We start from the raw sequence: 22196 nt of genomic DNA, 5'->3' as shown, positions 1-22196 counted from the left end.
TTTCAAAATGGAGCAGAGTAAAAGCATAAAGTAACAAAATGTATCTCATAATTGTACTTGAGTGAATGTACTTCTGAAATACAGACGATTCTATGCTGAAAAATAATTAAATAAGAATAATAACATTAAAAGAAATTAATTTAAAAAATCCACAAATGTGAGAAAAAAAAGATCAAAATCAGGAATATTGATGATTGCAAATTTAAGTAATCTGTAGTTTGATTTTCTGATAAATAATAATAATAAATTTAATCTCTGTAAATAATAACAGGGGTTTACATATCACAGCAGCCTAAATAATACGCCTTAAAATGCAAATGTAATTGTCTCTAAATAAACTGGGAAAAAAAAGTTCGTAAACTTGTGTTTGGTGGATTATTTCTCTGTTGTTACAATGCTAATTGGCATTGTATTTTACATCGTTGGAAAGCCTGTTTATTATTTACACCAGCTTCAACTTGCCCTATCGCACGGGCCTTATCCAGATTAGATAAAGGTGGCATGCCGATGCTTGGAGCAGACACCAAATGATCACTTTAGTAGGACGCAGCACCCAGCATGCCCTTCTTTTTTTCCCAGTTTATAAGAAATTTTCCAAGCAGGCCTCCTTCATCTTTATAACAAACCAGATACTTTTAAATGCAGTGCAACACGGCAGCGTTGGTGTTGGATTGATGTGCAGAGCATGTAACATTAATGGGTTGATACTTGTGTGTTTGTTTAAATAATTGGAAAAAGAGAGAGTTGTGTTATGAGTTAGATTAAATGTCTGCAATTATTCCTGGGGGTATTTGTGTATGTATGAACGTGTGTAGCTGCGTTTCCTCCGGTGTGTGTTTGTCTGGTGGGAGATTGAAACAAAACATAAAGCGTCCGCTCTCCAACGAATTTAAATTACCTCGATAGAAGGATAGGCCCTCTCTTGTACTACACACAACGCCATGCATAAAACAGGATGCTGATATCACACAAACCAAGCCAGGGTTCTTCACAACAAAGCAGCCTGCAGGTTAATACAGCAATTTTACTTCATTGTTTCATTCAATGAATACGTAAATTGATAACACAGAGAGCGGTGGGGAACGGAGGGGAGATACTCTCTCTATACAGGTATAAAGAAAAGAATAAGAGGAACAGAAAAGGGTGGAAATGTTATTATTGTAATGTTAGACTTCAGGCTGAAGGTACAACAGGAGAGTAGACCACTGTTACGAGCTGTAACTGGGTGACTACAGGTTTCTGTAAGTTGAGTTTAACACTTCTTTTAAGACGTTTTTGTCGCATGATAAAAGACAAATTCACCCTGAAGACTTAAATCCCTGCTCTCTCTCTCTCACACACACCAACGCAGAGATATGTTCAGTTACTCAAACTCCATTCAACTCCTTTTCAGGTTGAAGTTGAGCGAGGCCACGCTGGGAATAACACGAGGGCAGCAAGTTATGTAATAATAACGATGAAAAGGTGTAAGTACAGTTTGTACAAACGCCCACACAGTTCTGTGAAGAGGTTTAATCAGGCAACAAAAGTTAAAACACCTGCGTAGGTAGACTGAATTATAAAAGACATTTCCAGATTGAGTTGCTATAGAATAAATGGGCAGTAAAGTAAGAAGAAGAATGTATATATTAAGAAACTTTGAGCCGAGCATTTGTGAGGCAGATATACAGTATAAAACTGTTCTATATAATGTACAATCCCAGTTCTGTATTGACACTAAAGCTGCAACGATTATCGACTAAATGATTACGAAAAATAATCGCCAACTCTTCTGATAATCGATTAATCGTCAAAGTCATTTTTCATGCAAAAATGGCAGAAAATGCTGAAGAATTACTGCTTTTCTCTGTTTTATATCACATTAAACTGAATATTTTTGGGTTTTGGACAAAACGAGATATTTAATAAAGACATCACCTTGGACGTTGATACACTGGGATGGATATTTTTTCACATTTTTCTCCAAATGAATGATAAAGTTTCTCTGTAACTGCTGGAGTAGGGATGTCACAATACCAGAAAGTTAGTAGTTGATACCAATACCAGTGAAATTATTCAATTCTCGGTAACAATTTGAAAAAAACTAAAGTAAAACAATTAATCCCATGTACTTCAACATACACTCCTTAATTTCGTTGTATACATTATAACGTTTGCATACTGGTTATTGTTAGGAAGTTAAACAGGTCATAATTCCATCTCTGTTATCTATTTTATATTGCTGTGAAAACATCTCCTTCAAACTGGATTCATTCAAGTTTCTCAACAAAAACTACATTTTACAAGATTACATTTGAACACACGTTAGAATTCACCTTCACCCAATACTCATTTTTACTGAATAGAGCCTGAACGCATCATAATGTAAATGATTATGGTCACCTCCCGTGTTGAAATCGGCAGGACGAGAGCTAGTTATCGTTAGCAGTTAGCAACCGGTACGCAGCAGAGTCCTGCACGGAGCTAACCGCTGACGTTAACCCTGAGTACCTACGGTGCTTGCTATACCGTAGAAAAAACGAGCACCGTCATGTTTTCAAAATTTTGGCATCAACTTGGTACCGAAGTATTCAATTCAATTCAATTCAATTTATTTTTGTATAGCGAAAAATATATATCTCAGTATCAGTTCTCATGACGTCCCTGCTGCTGGATCTGTAAATAAGCAACTGTTTGTAACATATCATATCATATCATTGTTTTGTTCACAGCTTGTTCCCGCTGCCCCTAAGTCGCCAATAAAAATCTATTATCTCAGGTTTACATTTTGATAATATATAGCGAGACAGACTTTTTCAGACTATTGAAAAATCTTTAGGAAGAAAGAATAGAGAAGAAAAAGCTAAAATTGACAAGAACACCAGTTTGTTCCAGGCTGCTCCGTCAACTGTCAGTGATTTTGTGAGGCACATCTCACTTTATATTCATGTCAGGTTGGCTACTGGATGAAGGTTTTCAGTGTCACTGACCTCTTGAGGTTGACCATGGCCCAGGGGATTCCTGTCGGGGTGTTAAAGGCAGGAAGCAGCTTCTCGGCTAGCTGGACCGCCTTCAGCTTGAACACCTGGAAAGGAATACAAGAGAGGGTTAGCTTTAACTTTTATCACGTTCACTTGGGAGTATCCTGCAGTCCATCAACCTCCCTGCTTAATATTCTTCCCCGCGCTGACAGTTACGAGCATAAAACAACTGCCAACCACGAAAAAACAAACGCAGGGTGGAGACAAATAGGGCAGAGTGAGATGTCAGGAGACAAACGATTGCTAAATGATGACCACAGCGTGTCAGAGCAGAACAGATTTATGGAGGACACTAGCAGACTAATATATGCAAAGAAAAAAACTCCCTTCAAACTGTGCAGCAGTAATATGAAATGATGCAGAATACTGCTAACTGAGACGTCGAGAAGAAAAGCTCGGAGGTCAAACTATAGCGATGCAGCAGAGTGAGATACCAAAGTACACATCGGGACTGGCGTCTAATTTATACAGACCGACGGTGAGGAATGGACATGTGCTCGTTTTGAGATTACACAAGTTCTCGCACTCGTCTGACAGATGAAGGCTCAGAAAAAAATCTGCTGCAGTCCTTGTTCTTTTCTCAGCACGCCAATCACAGAGATAAAAGGAAACTAAGGTTATTCTGCTGCTGCTGAAAGCCGGAAATGTAACTGTAGATGGTAGAAGACAGCTCAGAGGAAAGACAACTCGTGATAAGATTAAAGACAAACAGCAAAATAAGTTGACAAAACAAACACAGGACAGTTCAGACTTCATGACTAGTCTACGGTAAATCATTTTTACCGCCAGTTTCATACACAGAAAGCAGAGAGAGATACATTTTCTTTGCTCAAAATTACTGAATTTATTAACAATTTGTGTTATTCATTTGAGGGACACCCGTAGAGAGTGTAATAAACCCACAAAAACATGACGCCTTACAGAAGGTGTCACATTTATGTCCAAACAAAACAGTAAAAATCCAATTATTCACAGCGCCAACTGCAAACCTCAATAAAAGTAAACTAAACACTCCCAGCAGGACATTAACTGTACGAGCTGACAAGCACACAGCAGTCACACAGATGAAAACAGAGCCCACAATAGACCCGTTTTAGTCTTTTTTAGGGGGGTACAGGGGTTCTTTATGGGGAGATAGCAGGTCAACAGTAGATGTCACATAGAAGTGGTGTACATCATCTGAAAGCTGGGAACCTGAAGATTCATTTGAGATGTAGATCAAAGTGAAAGTGTGAAATTTAAAGTGTATAAGGGTTTAGAACATTATGATCTAAGTATATGATGGTCATTCCGATGCTCTATTATGTCTCATACATTTTGGGGTTGATACCATTTGTTACACAGATTTTGTGCTAAATTTAACCATTTTTTACCACTAATTATCAATAATATCTTTCAAAATACCACATTAAGACACCAAGACCTTGAGGAACACCATAGAAAAAGCCATTCGGTGATTTGGGATTTCTGCAAGAATTGCATTATTTGGCGATTGGATGGCGAGCACTTGTGTTGTGTAAACTGCTCAGAAACCCCCTTATTGTCAATCTAGCTAGGAAAGCCATCCATCCTCTGAATGCTCTAGGTCTCTAGTTTGTGGCTGTAAAGTTTCATGAGGCTGTGATTATCCTAGAGGTCACCACAAGGTCCTTTTATACAGTGGGGTCAAGTAAAAAAAAAAAAATGGTCCCACCATAATGAAATGGCTCCTACGGGGACTAACATCATCACACTTGAATACAGTTGGACTCATTGGATCCACAAGAGTCTCAGCTTTACAGTGAGACCCAATTTATGTAATTCAAAACTGCTTAGGGACCCCAGTATGCAGAAATATTCAAATACACCATTTTAGTATATTGCATGCAAAAAGCTGCATGTGATTATCATAAAGTGGGCATGTCTCTAAAGGGGAGACTCGTGGGTACCCACAGAAGCCATTTACATTCACATATCTGGAGGTCAGACGTCAAGGGGACCCCTTTAAAAATGGCCATGACAGTTATTCCTTGCCAAAATGTAACTTTGTGTTATTTAACCTCCTTTCCGACAAGCTAGCGTGACATGGTTGGTACCAATGGATTCCTTAATTCCCTCTGGCTCTAAAACCGAAAGCTGAGAGACAAAGATGGAGGTGATAAAGACAGACACCAAACTGACATCAAGTTAGTTGCTATAGTGTTTCCCCAAAATGTTGATGGTAACATACCACTGTGATGCTTCATCTTATTCTCCAGTATTATAGTAGCATAAAACTGAGATAAAACACTTGATACTTTTGACATCAAGACAAACTTACGACTTATAAAAGTCAACAAAGAGAGACAAAACGTTTTACTGTTACTATTTGTCGTGTTGCAACAAGTGACATTTTAATCCAATGTTATCATAAAGAAGCAATACGTAATTTAGAAAAACAAAAATCCGGTGTTGCTCTCTTCCTAAAAAAAAAAGCCATGGTATATGCGAGTCGCTGGTATTACAAATCTAGTTTTACAGCACAATGTTCAAGAAAAGGCTGAATTCTCAATGACAGAGTGAGAGCAGAAAGGTACAACCAGTCTGCATGAAGCAAAAAGCTCAAGACTCTCAGTCCATGCCTTTTTAAGTTGTTCAATTTCCACTTTTGTAATGTAAAACTACAGTACAGTACTACAGTACATACTTCTGAAGCGCAGTTGTGGAACAAATGCACACAGAGGTAGTTGTACAACTTGCAGACAGCATTCAGGCAGAGCAGACCACAGCACCACAGAGAGAAGCACTTCAACTCTGGGCAGACGGAGGCTGATTCATCAACACAGTCTGTCAGGCCTGAGCAGTTTTATAGAGAGACCAGATCTATGGAAAATTCCTGCTGTCTCACAAAGTGAGAGGGAGCAATAACACATGCTGGTGTTTGCAGAATACTTAAGCAGCCAGTGGGACATCTTACAGAGGACTTGGGGGTCAAACAGGGGAGTTAAACATGGGACATATACAGACAGAGACAAGGGGAGAGAGAAGGAGAGGGAGAGAACAATGTAGTCAAACGGAGGTAGAGATGGGCCTGAATAAGAGGAGCATATGAAGCGTATGAATGGGAAAGGAGAAACATTAGTGTGGAGGATGAGAGAGGATCAAAAGGTGTTTCCATCCATCTGTTTTTATGCACATTTTCAATTTCTACATAAAAAACCTGAGTGGAAATGCTGAAAATTCAGCAAAATATTGCATAAGCACTTACCCTCAAATGAATACATGAAACACGGATAACAGCCATATTTCCATCTTGTTTTCTACATTTTTTTTCCCAATCATTTGATATTTGACCAAATGATGTCATCTGACTGGAGAATTAGCATCAGCTACTGCTTATTTTTGATGAACCAACTACTAATATTTGTGAAATAGTAGTGGACAGAAACGTGCATAAATTCACATTTGGATGGAAACCTGGCCAGAGAGAAAATAAAATTACACATTATTTTAATTTTATAAATAAAAATATTTTTCATAATAATTGTATAATACAATAATATATAATATTTTTATTTTATTCTTTTGTTTTAAATGTTTTAAATAAATAAATACATATATATTAATTTTAAAAGTAAAAATAATGCAATGCAAAAAAAAGACAAACTGGATTTTAACATTTAAAAAAAAAAAAAAAAAATTATTATTATATGTTATTGTATTATATAATTATAATAAAAAATATTTTTGACTAAAACTGGATTTTAAAAACATGACCACTTGCAAGGCTTTCATCGCTATGCAATTTTTAAAATATACAAGTTATACTTTAAGTAATAGAACATCACTACCAGATGCTTTAACTAAGCAGAGCAAAGGCTTCCACTTCAATTATCAGTTTAGGCAGAAACTCAAAGTCTTAAAGGGTAATTTTGGTATTTTTCAACCCTATTTTCTCATGTTTTTGTGTCTAAGTGACTAATGGAGACAAAATGTTATTGACATTGGTTCAGTATTGAGGGAGAACGCTGAGGACGGCAGCCGCTAAACGAGCTGTAATGTAATTGCTTGGAGCAACTCCTCACCGTCAGTTTACATCGACTAAAAGTGCTTGTTTTTGCCTCAATACTGACTCAATTACTTCAAAAATGGTTGTCCCTATTAGTCACTTAGACATAAGAACATGGGAAAACAGGGTCCGGGTTGTAAAAATACCAAAGACACCCTTTAACAAGACACCAGCCTCTCATGGCCCCGCCTCAGACTGACAATGTCTATGTAGGGACTTGAAATCCATTTAACATTTGTGAGTGTGTGTGTAAGGTCATGGTGTGTGTAGTCCTCATAAACCCCTCCGCTGATTCGTGGCCTGTCTGCCGGCCGCACCGAGGCCCTTTAACAAACTCCATTGCCTTTTATTGGCAATCCCGCTGCTGATGTCATCAAGCAGGGACGGGATCCAAACGACCCATCGGAGGAGACGGCCAGCCGCCCTCACAGATAAAACTCTACAGTTTATGATCATCATCTTCCTGAGCTGCTTCCATCTACAGGCAGGAATGAGAGGGAGAAGCTACCAGGCCTTCTAGAGAAACCATTGTGTATTGGTGGTTGTTAAAAAAAAAATAAACCCGCAGAGAGACGGAGAGTCGGCTTAATTAGTGCCTCAACATTTCCCTTATCTTGTTTATATTACTATGGGGCATTATCACACTGGAGAGAAGCCGCGCTCCGACTGTTTTCACTTGTGAAGTGGAACTCGATGTTCAGCACCTGTTGTGAAGAGAACAATTTGCTGCAAGCCACGACACATACAGGTACATTTTGGCTGTTGATTTTCAGTTTGACTACCAACCAGCCTTGCTTTGCAAGTCACCAGGCATTGTTGGTATGTGGTTACCTTGCACGGTAGCTGGATTCTCGCAATGTCGCGAGATCACGCGAGAATCACAGGATCACATATCACACAAAAATCGATCTTGGACCGGACCAATCAGCGTCCTGTGAGGAGCTACTGGCAGCTACGAGTGTGGTGTAGGTGTGTGGGACGCGACACAGCGAGGCGATTGTTCATTCTAAACAACAATGATGGCTCCTGAAGAGGTTAGCGTACATGCTGCAATAGCATCAGTTAAATTAGAACTAGAGAGTATTTCCTCATTGAAGTGTTTACTCGATGAAAAAGATGTTTCCGCTCTTCTCCCGACTGGCTTTGGCAAGAGTTTGATTGACAGATGGTTCATCCAATCACCTGTCAAGTATTTTTTGAAAGTGCCTCCCCCTATATAATCAGTTTCCATTGACGGCTTCTCAGATGATTCTGGGTAACAAACCGTCTGACGGGTCAGGTTAGGTAAGTGGTATTCTTTTCCAGAAACTAACTCTAACTAACAGAATAAACTTATTATTTGATTCTCTTTAGATGTATACAATGCTAGATGTTAGACACGAGTAAATATGAGTGTGTACCAAACATGAATAATAAGTTCTATGGCACAGAATAACTGTCAAATACCAAAATAATGGCATCAATTGTCAGTTAGATTTAGTTTAATTAATCTTTGATCAGATAAAACTAAGATAAAAACCAACATTTTGTCCATTTTTGACTATATTATTTAGGAAAACTCCTTTTATGAATTCTTTTGTCGGATAGAAAAAAGGATTTTTGTAGAAAGTCACTAGAGTATGGCATCAAAACACATTTAACATTTTGGTAATGGGAACTGGAAGTAAGCTATATGGTATTGGCTGAGGGATTTCACAATTCGAAATTGAAAATCGCTAAAAATGAGCTCTAGATTTCGACCTTTGAAATCAAAAGCATCGGCGATTCTCTGCGAAAAGGCGGGACTTCAAGCGAGGCGTTTCAGGCATTTCAGGAGCAGTGTTTCTGTGGAGGAGAGTATCTCCCTTTGGCGTGGACTTTATAACTTTGCAGACATTTTGCATGCAAAAAAAACTATATAACACACTAAAGGAAACGGGAAAAAATCACAAAAGCACAATAGGTCCTCTTTAAATCAAAAAACAATGACACCCTGCCCTTTACACAAGTTGTGAGAAAACTGTGTACTTTTATATGAATAGAAAAAATGGGAAAAACAAAAGTGTGTCTCATTAGGACTTAAAGTAGAAGAATTTTTTTCAATCTCATGCGGCTCCAAATCTCATTCTGGTTGCAGTTTTTTAAGATGAATAATTCAAAAATGCCTCAACATCCGACATTCATCAAACAGGCTGTGGAGAGATTTGAGTAATTCCAGGAGCGCATCCTCATCTTGCATTCTTCATAGTGAATGAAAGTTATTCAACATTCCCATTGACATTCTGTCCTTTTCTACCGATGATGATGATGTTCCACTGTTACATTATCAACAAAACAAAGTGAAGTTGTGTCGTCCTCGACACATCTCCAAATCATTGCAGCAAAATAACCACAAGGCCCATCTATCCTGTTGATATCTTATTCACTGTAGCAAGAAGACAAGATTACAATATTTGTTACGTTACTGTGTGTGTAAGAGTGCAGATTAAGTAGACAGCGAGTCGGCTCAACGGTGTAGTAACGTAGTCCGTTTATTATCCTGACCCGGAAGTGTTCCCACATAGAAGGTCCGTGTAACATCCTCTAATGTAACCTCACTATAGTTCCACTTAACAGAACACCTCCCCTTTTAAGTAAGAACACTACCCTCTTTTAACATCTTCAACTCTGCTGTAATAACATCCTCTTACATGTATCTTAGCACTGAACTCAGACATTTACCTCTGAAACACCTAGAATGTCTTATCACATTTTTCTATCATTAATAAACATTTTTCTAACATTCCTAAACAGAAAATAGAAAACATTTATTTCCAACAATTTTCCCTTTTCTTTTCCCCCACCCAATAACTCACTTACAAGTCCATACGCACAGGTGGGCGTGACACTCGGCCTGAGCTAGTCACATATGGTGTGTTTGTCTCTTGAGTGTGTGTCTCTGTGTTAACTGGCTCTGAGGGTGTGACAGGTGTATCAGGTGGTGTTGACTGCACTTCTGGATGGTTTACTGTGCGAACCTGTGTGCGGTTTCTCCTGACCTGTCCTTCATCAGTGTCAATAATATAAGATCTGGGTGTTGTGGCATGTTGAACAACTGTCCCTGGTCTTTTCTCTTTTGCCAGCCATACATTTTGGCCAGCCTGCAGTGGTGGCAGAGGGCGGGCTCTGTGCCGCAGGTTGTAGTTGCGTCGTTGGTTCTCCTTTGCGCGCTTCTCTGATTTCCTGAACCCTCTGATATTCGGCCAGCGGGGATGAAGACTCGCTGGGAGCTGTGGTATGGTGGTACGTAGCTGTCTCCCCATGAGGAGTTGTGCAGGGGAGTAACCGCATTCAAGAGGTGTTGCGCGGTATGTCATCAAAGCTTTTATCTTCTCCTCTCCTCCTTTCCACAGACTTTTAATAGTCGCCACAGCACGCTCGGCTTCTCCGTTCGCTTGTGGATACCTAGGGCTGCTGGTGACGTGTGTAAAACCATACTCCGTGGCAAAGTCTTTGAATAGTTCACAGCTGTATTGCGGTCCGTTATCTGACATAACTGTCTCTGGTATACCGTGGCGGCTGAACGCCTCTTTCAGGGCTGCGATAACTGTGTTGGCAGTGGCGACGTTGAGGTGGGCTACTTCAATGTAGCGTGAAAAGTAATCCACTACTAGGAGATAAGTCTTTTTCTCCCAGAAGAATAAGTCTGTACCCACTCTTTGCCAGGGTCTAGCTTGCACCGGAGTTGTAAGCAGAGGCTCTCTGTGCTCTGCTCTGTGCTGTGAACATGTGCTGCAGTTTTCCACCAGCTGACTGATGTGTACAGACAGTCCCGGCCACCAGACGGACTGGCGGGCTCTCGCTCTGCACTTGACTATACCTTGGTGGCCGCTATGAAGGTCACGAAGAATCTCTGGCCTCATGCTGTGGGGTATCACGATTCTTTGACCTCTGAGGAGCAGCTCTCCCGCCAACGTGAGGGTTTCTCTTTCAGGCCAGTATGGCCCCAGCTCAGGAGGAAGGGCGTGTTTCTCAGGCCACTCAGTCTGACAGTACTCGATGAGCTTTGCACATGTAGGGTCAGCTGCCTGTTTCTCTTGGATTCCCTTTAATCTTGCCTCTGTAGCAGGAAGGCTATGGACGACAGCGTCCACAAACACCTTGACTTCTGCCTCATTGTCTTTTTCATCTTGTGTGAACATGTGTTTCACCGGGGCTCTTGATAACGTGTCCGCTGTTATCAAGCGTTTTCCGGGCACATGCACGATGTCGAAGGTGAACTTCATCAGCCTCAGTCGGAACCTCAGCACTCTGGGCGGGAGCTCATCTAGTGCCTTTGTACTCAACAGTGGCACTAGAGGCTTATGATCTGTCTCTAGTTTGAACTGCAGTCCCAGCAGATAGGGTGACAGGCGCTCACATGCCCATGTAGCTGCCAAAGCCTCTTTTTCGATCTGTGCATAATGTTTTTCAGCCTCGGAGAGACCTCTGGAGATGAACACAATTGGTCTCCATGTCCCATCTGTTTGTCGTTGATTCAGGACACCCCCTAAGCCAAAGGACGAGGCATCAGCTGATACGCATGTCTCTGCTATCGGTGAATATGGAGCTAGCACTCGTGGTGAACTCAGTTCATTTTTCAGTCTCTGAAATGACTCTTTTTGTGGCGCCTCCCAGCACCACTCATTTTTCTCACTGAGCAGATCTTTGATTGGTCGCGTGTATGCTGCAAGGTGGGGTAGAAACTTGCCCAGATAGTTGGCCATCCCCATCACTCTCCTCACTCCTTTGACCCCGGTAGGTTCAGGCATCTCCATAATAGCTCTAACCTTGTCTGGATCGGGTGTCACGCCATCTGCTGTGACACGGTGACCCAGGAACATGATGCTGTCTTTAGCGAACACGCATTTTTCATTTAGCGTCAGTCCCTCTTTTCTCAGCCTCATCAGGACCTGGTGCAGTCTCTCGTTGTGTTGCTGCATGTCCTCACCATACACGACGATGTCGTCCGCATGACACACGACTCCTTCGCACCCCTCCAGCATCTGTGACATGCGACGCTGGAAATGCTCTGGGGCCGATGAGATCCCGAATGGCAGTCGGTTGAATGCGTAGCGTCCGGATGGGGTGATGAATGTTGTGAGGAGCGAGCTCTCCTCTGACAAGGGGATTTGCCAGAAGCCGGAAGTGGCATCCAGCTTCGTGAAGACTTTCGCCCCAGCCAACATGGCTAGTGTGTGGTCGACTGCTGGGAGTATGTGTCTCTCTCGCCGCACCCACTTGTTCAGGTGTGTTAGATCCACACACAGCCGTATCTTTCCTGGCTGCGCTTTCGGTGCCACAACCATACCAGCGCACCATGGTGTAGGTTGGGTCACTTTGGAGATCACTCCCATGTCCTCAATGCGATTCAGTTCTGCTCTCACTTTATCACGCATGGGCAGGGGCACCCGACGTGGCGATGACAGAGCGTATGGAACCGCTCCTGGCTCCAGCTCAATCTTGTAGGGCTCCTTTAATTTCCCCAAACCGGAAAACACTGCGGGGTACTGCGCTTTAAAATCCTCCTGATGTGCCTGCACTGTGCAGACACGCTTTATCAGGGCAAGAGCTTTTAATGCAGGAAGACCCAGTAGTGGCTTGGACAGCCCAACAACAACATAAATGTCCTGTTCTGTTGTTTTACTTTCAAAGTTCAACTTGCCTTTGAAACGTCCTTTAACGTCCAGTTTGTGATTTCCTGGTCCATACAGCACTTTTCCTGGCGGCTGCAGTGTCCCGTGACTTTTGATGGAGTAGGTGCTGCTTGGGATTGCTGTAACAGTGGCTCCAGTATCCAGTTTAAAAACAGTATTTTCCCTGTTCAGCTGCAACAGTTCCATCCACTCCTCCTCCTCATCAGAGCACATTTCTCCCAGGAAAGCGAAATCCTCCTCATTGCTCCCTGTCTGTACATCTGTGATGTCGTGGACGCCGCTGCTTGACCTGCATTTCTTTGCAAAGTGTCCTTTTTTATGACACTTCCTACACTCGGCATCCTGAGCAGGGCAGTCTTTCCAGAAATGTTTTTTCATTTGTCCACACCTGCTGCATCCTGATGACGGTGTGTCAGTTTTTCCTTTCGCCGTCCTTGGTACCTTATTGTACTTTTTGTGTACAGCCTCAACATGTCCCGTCGTCTGCTCTGTCCCCCGCAGCACAGGCTGTTGCTTTTTCACCGCTGCACTCTGCCTCACTCTCATCATGGCCTTTCCCAATGTCAAATCAGCGTCTAGCTGTAAGCTTTCCGACAGCTTAGCATCTCTTATGCCGACAACAATTCGGTCCCTGATGAACTGGTCTCTCAGAGCCCTGAGCTCACAGTGTTCCGCCAGTGTATGTACCGCCGTTATGAAAGCCTCCAGCTCTCACCCGGCTCTTGACTCCTCCGGTTGAAGCGTGCTCTTTCAAAGATGACGTTCCGCTTGCTCACACAATGCGCCGTAAAAGCCCGCGTAACAGCATCGTATGACTTTTTCTGCTCCTCTGTGAGCGGCAGCACATTTAAGATATCTTCTGCGTCGTCTCCAGCAGCATACATAAAAGCATTCACTTGGAATTCCTGTGATTTTTTGTCCAATTCAGTAGCTATTCTGTAGCGTTCATAGCGCTTCATCCATCTCGGCCATTCGTTAGCATTGGTAAAGTCAAACTTGCCTGGCGGCGCTAACTGCTGCACCGTGGCGCTTCCGTCCACTCTCGGTGGCAACACCGCACCTCCGTCAATTCTCTGTCGGTTTTCAGGTTTAGTTTTTCTTTACTTCTTCTCTGCTTTTCCGTGTTTCTTCTGACACCATGTTACGTTACTGTGTGTGTAAGAGTGCAGATTAAGTAGACAGCGAGTCGGCTCAACGGTGTAGTAACGTAGTCCGTTTATTATCCTGACCCGGAAGTGTTCCCACATAGAAGGTCCGTGTAACATCCTCTAATGTAACCTCACTATAGTTCCACTTAACAGAACAATATTAAAGGTAGTGGGGAGGACGAGCCCAGACAGTTCGTTGTCTGGCGTTCCCCAACTTGTGTCGATCATTCTCCCTCCAGCTCTGACAGCTTTAGTGTTCAGCCTTTTAAAATGCATTACAGCACACTTTAAAATCGATCTCTGAAGGATGTACTCTCTCAGTGAACACACACACACACACACACACACACACACACACACACACACGCATGAAGATTTGGGAAACAACACAAGGTCACATGGCTGGGATGATATTATCAGCCAGTTTTAACTTATCACATGAGTGTATATGTTGGCTGATACCAGTAGGAAACTCCATGGTCTGAGAAGTGAAGCCAATGCAGAAGTGCCTTAAACCTGCATTCTTTCTAACAGCCAGCAGGGGGCGACTCCTCTGGTTGCAAAAAGAAGTCTGATTGTATAGAAGTCTATGAGAAAATGAGCCTACTTCTCATTTGATTTATTACCTCAGTAAATATTGTAAACATGAGTTTAAGGTCTCAATCGCTAGTTTCAAGTCTTCTTCAATACAGCATGATGTTCATTTAGTAATCTATGGTCCCATTTAGAGTCAAATAGACCATAAAGCAGGGGATGCTTTAGGGCTTTAAACCAACATGGTGACGTCCAAAAACCAACATGGTGACGTCCAAAAACCAACATGGTGACGTCCAAAAACCAACATGGTGACGTCCAAAAACCAAGATACCAACGGCCAAAAACCAACATGGTGACGTCCAAAAACCATGATGCCATAAGCGTCTTTGAGATTAATATAAAGCGCTATATAAATCCAATATATTATTATTATTATTATTATCCAAAAACCAAGATGCCAACGGCCAAAAGCCAACATGGTGACGTCCAAAAACCAAGATACCAACGTCCAAAAACCAACATGGTGACGTCCAAAAACCAAGATACCAACGTCCAAAAACCAACATGGTGACGTCCAAAAACCAAGATGGCGAAGGCAAAAAAACAAGATTGCGTCGTCCAAAAACCAAGATGGCGAAGGCCAAAATGCCGAACTTTCGGTTAAAAGTTAAATTAAAAGTTAATTGTTACATTTTGGTCGTCTATAATGTCTTATTCAGCGTTCAGTTGTACTTCAACCCTCTCGTATTACTTCTGGTTGCAAAAAGTCAACTTGGCGACGTCCAAAACCCAAGATGACGACAGCTGAAAACCAAGATGGCGATGGCCATAAACCAAAGTGGTGATGTCCAAAAACCAAGATGGCTACGGTCAATAAACCAAGGCTTCATAACGGCAGTCCACAAACCAATGGGTGACGTCGCATTGACTATGTCCACTTCTTATATACAGTCTATGGCCGATACGAGGTAATCTGAAAACGCCATTACATTGTTTAGTATTATTAATTAAACTGTAGTAGTAATAGTTTAGTTTTTTCACTCTGATATGCAAATTTAACGGATCTTTATCACAGATTCTTTTTGTTCTGTTTGTTAATTGAATATCAACCAGAATATAAAATATAATTTCCAGTATTTGTCTATAAATCCAGTATCCGTTGAGCTCTAATCTCTCTTCCTTCTTCTTCTCTGCTTCAGCCTGTTTCCACTTATCTCTCTTTTCCTTATTCGCCCATTAGCAGTGTCCTATCTCTTTTTCAACACTCTCCCCAGCCAGTTTCTCTTTTCCTATTAATCTTTTCTGCATTCTCTCTCTCTCTTTCAGGATTAGCAATGCCCCGAGGGCGCTCGCTTGTTTGTTTCGATGGGCCAAATTCCCAGACAGAAGATTTAGCGTGAGGAGGTTAGAGGGGGACGCGAGCTGGTTTTGTGGCCCTCGTGGTGGAGAATGACGTTAACAGAGCCGGGGTGAGAGGTTTGACTACGACTGGGACCAGTCGTGCTAAAAAAAAATGCGTGCGATGGCCCCTGTAAGGAGCTTTTGGATGAAACCGTCTGCCAAATGACACATGGATGTTACGTTCCCAGGGAAAGGGAGAGCTGTAATCCGCCACTCAAACACGTCCTAAACTCAGCCAATGATCCAGTTATTACACATGAGGATATCATTGGTAAGCTGTGAGCAGCTGGGAGACTGGGATCGCTGTAAAGCACAGAAAGCTCTGATAGATATGAGAGTCTAGACAGAAACACAAAGAACAGAGAGTGTGCTAGTACAAAGTGTTCCATATAGAAAAACGACAAACACACAAACACACACACACACACAAGTAGCCGACTGTAAACGGCTCTGTATTCTGCTTTGAAAAGGTGAATGTAGATCTAGTTTCAGCACATGCTCAGTTGTGTTTATACATAGACATTATGATCTGTTGACTCATTCCTGTCAGCAGTGTGTGGGTGTTCCTTCTATTCAATCTTGTATATTCAGATTGTGAGAGAGAGAGAGAGTGTGAGTGCTTTAACTCCATCTGAAGAATTAGTGTCATTGGGTTATTTTGCAAAGAAAATTGTAACTACACAAATACTAATATACTCAAATATAATACTAATTTCTACTATCCAATAAATAAAGGTAATATCAATTATTCTAATCCAGTGTTTACGCTGGATTGCCCCGTCTTTGCCTGAATCTCGGGGTCTTTTTCACGAGTGAGGGTATAATGGCGCGGGAGATGGACAGGCGGTTTGGTGCATCGTCAGCAGTTATGAGGGCGTTGTACCGGGCCGTTGTGGTGAAGAGGGAGTTGAGCCGGAAGGCAAAGCTCTCGATTTACCGGTCCATCTACGTTCCAACCGAGCTTTGGGTAGTGACCGAAACAATGAGATGGAGGATACAAAAAGCCAAAATGAGTTTCCTTCGTAGGGTGGCTGGGCTCAGCCTTAGAGATAGGGTGAGGAGCTCAGACATCGGGAGGGTGCTCGGAGTAGAGCCGTGCATTTCCTCTGTGGCGGTGCGCCGCAGCCGGCTCTACGTCGGCCTGGAAAGGCCCGAAGTGAATTTGACTTGCGGCACCGGACGTGAGCTTTACAACACCCCTCATCCGGACCTCGACCATTCCCAGGGTCCGTGGATTTAGTGCTCGCTGAGTCCTCTCTCCCTGCTGGGAGGGATGGGGCTCCCGGTGCGACTGTCAACCATGGTGGACTGTCCTCAGTGCACGGTCTGCAGCGATGTGTGTAGAACACAAACCAGCTAGCCGACAGTTTGCAGAGATGCATGCCCAAAAGAAAAAGAAACATTATGAAAGACTTGGATATCAACAGGTTTTTGGATATGCGCAAATATCTCAACGCTGACCTTTTCAAGAAGGTGGCTGAAGGAACGAAAGAGGGAGGCTGTGTTCGTCACCGGTTTCGTTAATCTGAATATGCACGGCTGCATGTAACCAGGAATATAAATGGAATATTCACTTTCATTAGCCATGTAAACAGCTTAGTAGGAATATTGTCTTTTTTTGGAAGAAGGACAAAAACAGAATACTTTGTGCCTGTAAACGTAGACAGTGTCGTCACTAACTTGGTCCCTCCTGACCGAAAAGTCTCCATAACAAATACACCGTGTGAAAAGAACTAAATGACTTAATAAGATCAGCATTTTTCACACTGCAATGAAGAATCTGTTAATACTGTACATACAAAACATCATGCAGACACACACCAGCAGACACACAGCGTCTCTAGTGTAAGCAGTGGGTCACTGTTGACATGTAATGGAGCCTCCTAAAGGGATTAAGGGGTAGACTGTGAAATGTGCTGAATGGTAAGAAGGTCCCCGAGGGCCAGCAGGAGAGACAGGATTAAGTCACCCGCTGTGTGTGTGTGTGGTTACTGTGTGTCATATCCATACTTTGTCATGCCACTTCTCCATCAGCTGATCCATTTGTTTAGCATCCAGCATGGCCGCATCAAAGGCAGCAGACACAAAGACGAGCTGCCATCATCAAATTAGCTGCATGATCCCTGCATTTGTCGCCATCGCACCGTATCACGCTGACTGCTGTCAAGCTCTGACAGATACTTTGCATTGATCATTAATGGAAATGGTGCACTTGTGGAGTCTTGAAGAGGAGATGACTGATGAGTTATTCTGCCTTCAGCGGCTCGTTGTTTTGCAGTGGAACTCCCACCTGATACTGCGTTAGTCCTCCACACTATCCTTCCTTGAATGTTACCGTCTTTTTCCCCCCCGAGGACGGCTGGAAATAGAACAAAGCTGAATCTTTTTCTGTGCGAGAAAACGGTAAGTAAAATAAAAATTTAGGACATCCACTAAAGTGAGAAGCTGCGATTGGATGTTATGATTTTGTGGTGTTAAGTTGAAGTTAAGTTTAACATTAATGTGGAGTTTTCTTATCGAGTCCTCTTGGGGGAATCAAGCAATTCTTGAGTTTTGCCGGAAGAGAAAAGAGAAGGGATTTTGATGTAAGAATACCCTGATACGGATTTGTTTGACATATATTTGGGATATAACAAAAGATAAATGAACTATTAACACAGGGACACAGGATTAAAACTGGGAAAATGGATTTTTCATTCCACTGGGTCTTTAAAGCTGCTGTCTGATATGCAAAGACTTTGCATAAATTGTATTTATATTGTCAGTTCAGCTTTTTAATAACATCTCAATGGTAGGAAACATATGGCACTACTATAGACTGTATATAAGAAGTAGGGCTGCACGATTACGGCCAAAATGATAATCACGATCATTTTGATCAATAATGAGATCACGATTATTCATAGATTTTAGGGACAAAACATTTTTTATTGCAATTTTGCATTTAAAAAAACAGAGTGCTGCTTTCACATCCATGTTGTACGACGGAGTATTAGGGCCACATTGAGGGGGGGGGGGGGGGAATTGGAGATTTTGAGAATAAAGTCAGAAGTTTACGAGAAAAAAAATAATTTCCTCCTCCACTAAAGAGGCAGTTTCCCCATCAGGTCCGTGTGGCTCTTTCTTCGGAATAAACACAGTTTCTTGCAAAAAAAATGTAAGGTCCTGATACTGATGATAATGTGGTGCTGATGTGCCAAAAGATGAAGTATTTCATTATTTGTGAAACCTAAAATAAAGTATAACTTCACTAGATGCTCCACATTCCTCATTTTCACACTATTTACCCTCTAAAATAACACGTCAAATTACTACTTTATAATATTATGACTTTATTCTCATAATATTGCGACTATTTTTCTTGTAAACTTATGATATTTTTTTTTCTCAATGTGGCCCTAAAGCTCCGTCGTAATGTTGTGCTACTTTACAACTATCAAACATTCTGTGTTGAAGTTAAGTTTAACATTAGTGTCCAGTTTTTTGACACTCAATCAAGTAATTTTTGACCCACTAAAAAGTAGAACTGCATGAGTTCACTATTAATTTCCCTCTACATCCTTCTCGTCTTTCCTTCATTAACTTAATTCTCTTTTTTCCTGTATTCAGTGCACGGCCCATTTCCCCACATCTTTCCTGTCATCTCCATTACTAAAATCTCTCACTCTTTTTTCTGTCCTCTTCCCTCTCTACATCCATTTCTGTCTCTTCTCCACACCCCTCTGACTTAATCTCATTTGGACCGTCTTTTAACCTCGTCGTCCTTCCAACTCTTCTCCCCGTGCGACTTTCGCAATGTGGTTGAATCAAACTATTACTTTTTAAGTGAGATAGATACGTCGTAATTTCCCCCCGGTTTTGAAAGGGCACGGTGAGCCATTTGTTTGCAGAGTGGAATTCATAAAGCTGTGATGAAATTAAAATTTCTCTCCCGGTTTGTTACGCCATCTTGGTTTTTTCCCTCGTTCCCTCGGTGCGTGCCTGCCTGCTGGCACAGCAGCAGCCAGTTACTGAGCATGTCATCACAGCCATATCTGCAGAGTGGGAGACGGACTCCCAGGGGAGGCAAGACGACTGTTGCTAGAAACAACTGGTGTGGCCTCCATATGTGCTGCTCTCTTACTGGCAAAAGTCCCAGTGAAACGGAAGTTAGAGCGTCTTTAAGCTTCTGTTCTGTGACTTATATCCCACTGAAGCAGAATATTTGAACGGTATATAGACACAAGAGGGATTTAAATCAAGTCCTTTTGTAACCCATGTTACCGAGCCTTAGATATAATATAATATAATTTATTGCTGACTCTTACTTCACCACAGTCTAATAAATAAGTAAGTTTAAAAAAAAAAAAAGATGTAGATCTTTAATCTTAATGTGTTTAGTTTACAACATTTGTAAAGATTCAGGTGACATTGAAGTTGATAGTGCTGAAATAGGTGAGTTCAGGTGATAAACGCATGATACAGGGCTGCTATACCTCAGCAGCCAATCAGAACCCTGCTTACTGCGTCACTTAACTCACTCTGCATTTTCCAATTGTTTCTCTTCTGCGAAAACAGGAGCAGAGCCAGACGCATGTTGAATTACTCCAAGGATCACGCGGTGAATTTTGCTGGAAAAGTGGATATTTTACTTTTTTGATGAAGATACAAGAGTGCGGTGGAGAAAGTCCTCTTTTTTTTTGGCAGTACGTCGATCTAAAACAAGCTATTGTGCAGTGTATCGGCAGGAAAAACGTGAGTCTTGGCATACTTTAAAGCTGCTATGTTTGCTAGAAATTAGCTGCATAAATTCGAGTAAGATGTTGTTTTGTGAGGTTAGATATTTAAAACGCTATCTACTCTGCTCACCTGTCTCTGCAAAGTGGACAGAAACCTGGAGTTTGTGAGCCGTGCTCCATCACAAGTTGGAGTGTCTGTGCCTAATATTGATCTTTTCTGGTGAGTGAATTTTATTGGTAATTTTGTGGAGTGAATTAGTTTGACCTGTTTTGAACTGTAAAATGGTTAAGAAAAATGCTAATTTTAGTTAATTGGTTCTGTGTTATTTTTGTTCATTCTGTACGCAAAGCACTGTAAATTGACCCCCCCGCCCTTCGGTAGAGTGACATGTAGGCGAGATTCAGCAGTGGCATCATCGCCTATTTCTCGCTTAAAATGCTTTCAGAAGTAGATTTTGGTGGATTGTTTAGACGGAGTAAAGAAAAAAAGTTTAAGAGCAGGCCGCCACGTTGTTTCCTGTTAGAAACGGAGAGCAGAAAACCAGGGACCAATCAGGTGCATTTCACGATAGGGTACGTCACCGCTTGAACCTGGACCTGGTGGACATGTACCGCTGGATTTAACATTATAGGCATGACCTATGACTATTTGTGTAACAATTTAGACACAGATTCACAGACAGATCATACACGCTCCAGACATATCTATGTATATCATGTCTATGTTCAAATCTAATGAATAGGGAGAGTCTTATTTGTTTACATTTTGACTTCACAAACCCACCAGATCCTGAGTGGAAAGGCTCAAGTTACCGTTAGGACGCAGTGATCATTTCATAATCATTCTACATCTTTTTGACTTTCCTCGGAGAAACTCTCGGCACATTCACCTTCTCACAAGTTTGCACGATTTGTGTTGCATCTCTAAAACATTTAGCTAATTCACAGAGATGGCAGTGCTAGCCTTCCCCCCCCTCTTCCCTTTTATCCATGTGTGTGTCTCTGAACTTCCTGCTGGGCAGCGGCGTAGTGGCAGTCAGTCAGAGGAAGTGCGATGCCCTGAATCTGTTTGACGGGTTCAGCGTTTCGACAAAAAATGAGAGGGAATCAAAATGCTCCCCGGTGAGATCAAACAGACCGCCTAGTGTATATATACTGCAGTCTGCAGTCATATCAATCCACGGACAACAGACAGCTAAGCTCCGTATCACAGCGCAGACAGACAGGAAGGAAAGTAAAGTGTGGGGGGTAAATGAAAGACATACAGGGACAGAACCGAGAGGATGAAGGAGCAAGACTGATAAGAATCTGAGGGAGAGAAAGATACAGGATGTCTTCAGAGAGAGGCGTCAAATCACGGTTCCTGATGGCAGACACAAATGTGTGTAAACAGACTTGTTATTTTCTTAATAACAACACTTCTTGTTTCACTATTTGTCTCTCTCTCCACCTCTATGTTTGGCTTCCTTTCCTCTTTGTTTCGCCTCCATCTCTTGCAGTCCATAAACTTGTTCCCCTTCGTCTCTGCTTCCCTCTTCTTTCCATGCTGTCCTCACTCCTTGGCCCCTGAAGTCCGTCCTTCTGTTCTACTGTCTCCCTCTTATTTCCTCTCTGGTTATCCTTCACCCATCACCATCATTATCTCTGTCTCCCCCTCCTCTTCATTTGCTGCTCCATTTCTGTCATTCTCC

General features: G+C 42.0%; 1 protein-coding gene across 1 annotated transcript in view; it reads right to left on the bottom strand.

The window, feature by feature from the left end:
• Positions 1 to 22196, bottom strand: part of man1a2 (mannosidase, alpha, class 1A, member 2) — a 166576-nt gene that overhangs the window by 34451 nt on the left and 109929 nt on the right. Inside the window, exon 7 of the mRNA XM_074657812.1 lies at positions 2970 to 3064. Within this exon, the coding sequence (XP_074513913.1) occupies positions 2970 to 3064 (95 nt within the window). The remainder of the gene's footprint in view (positions 1 to 2969; positions 3065 to 22196) is intronic.

Source organism: Sebastes fasciatus, chromosome 14, assembly GCF_043250625.1.
Source record: "Sebastes fasciatus isolate fSebFas1 chromosome 14, fSebFas1.pri, whole genome shotgun sequence".
Classification (NCBI taxonomy): domain Eukaryota; kingdom Metazoa; phylum Chordata; class Actinopteri; order Perciformes; family Sebastidae; genus Sebastes; species Sebastes fasciatus.
Note: the sequence above shows the minus strand (reverse complement) of the source record. Positions and strands in the feature narration are given on the sequence as shown.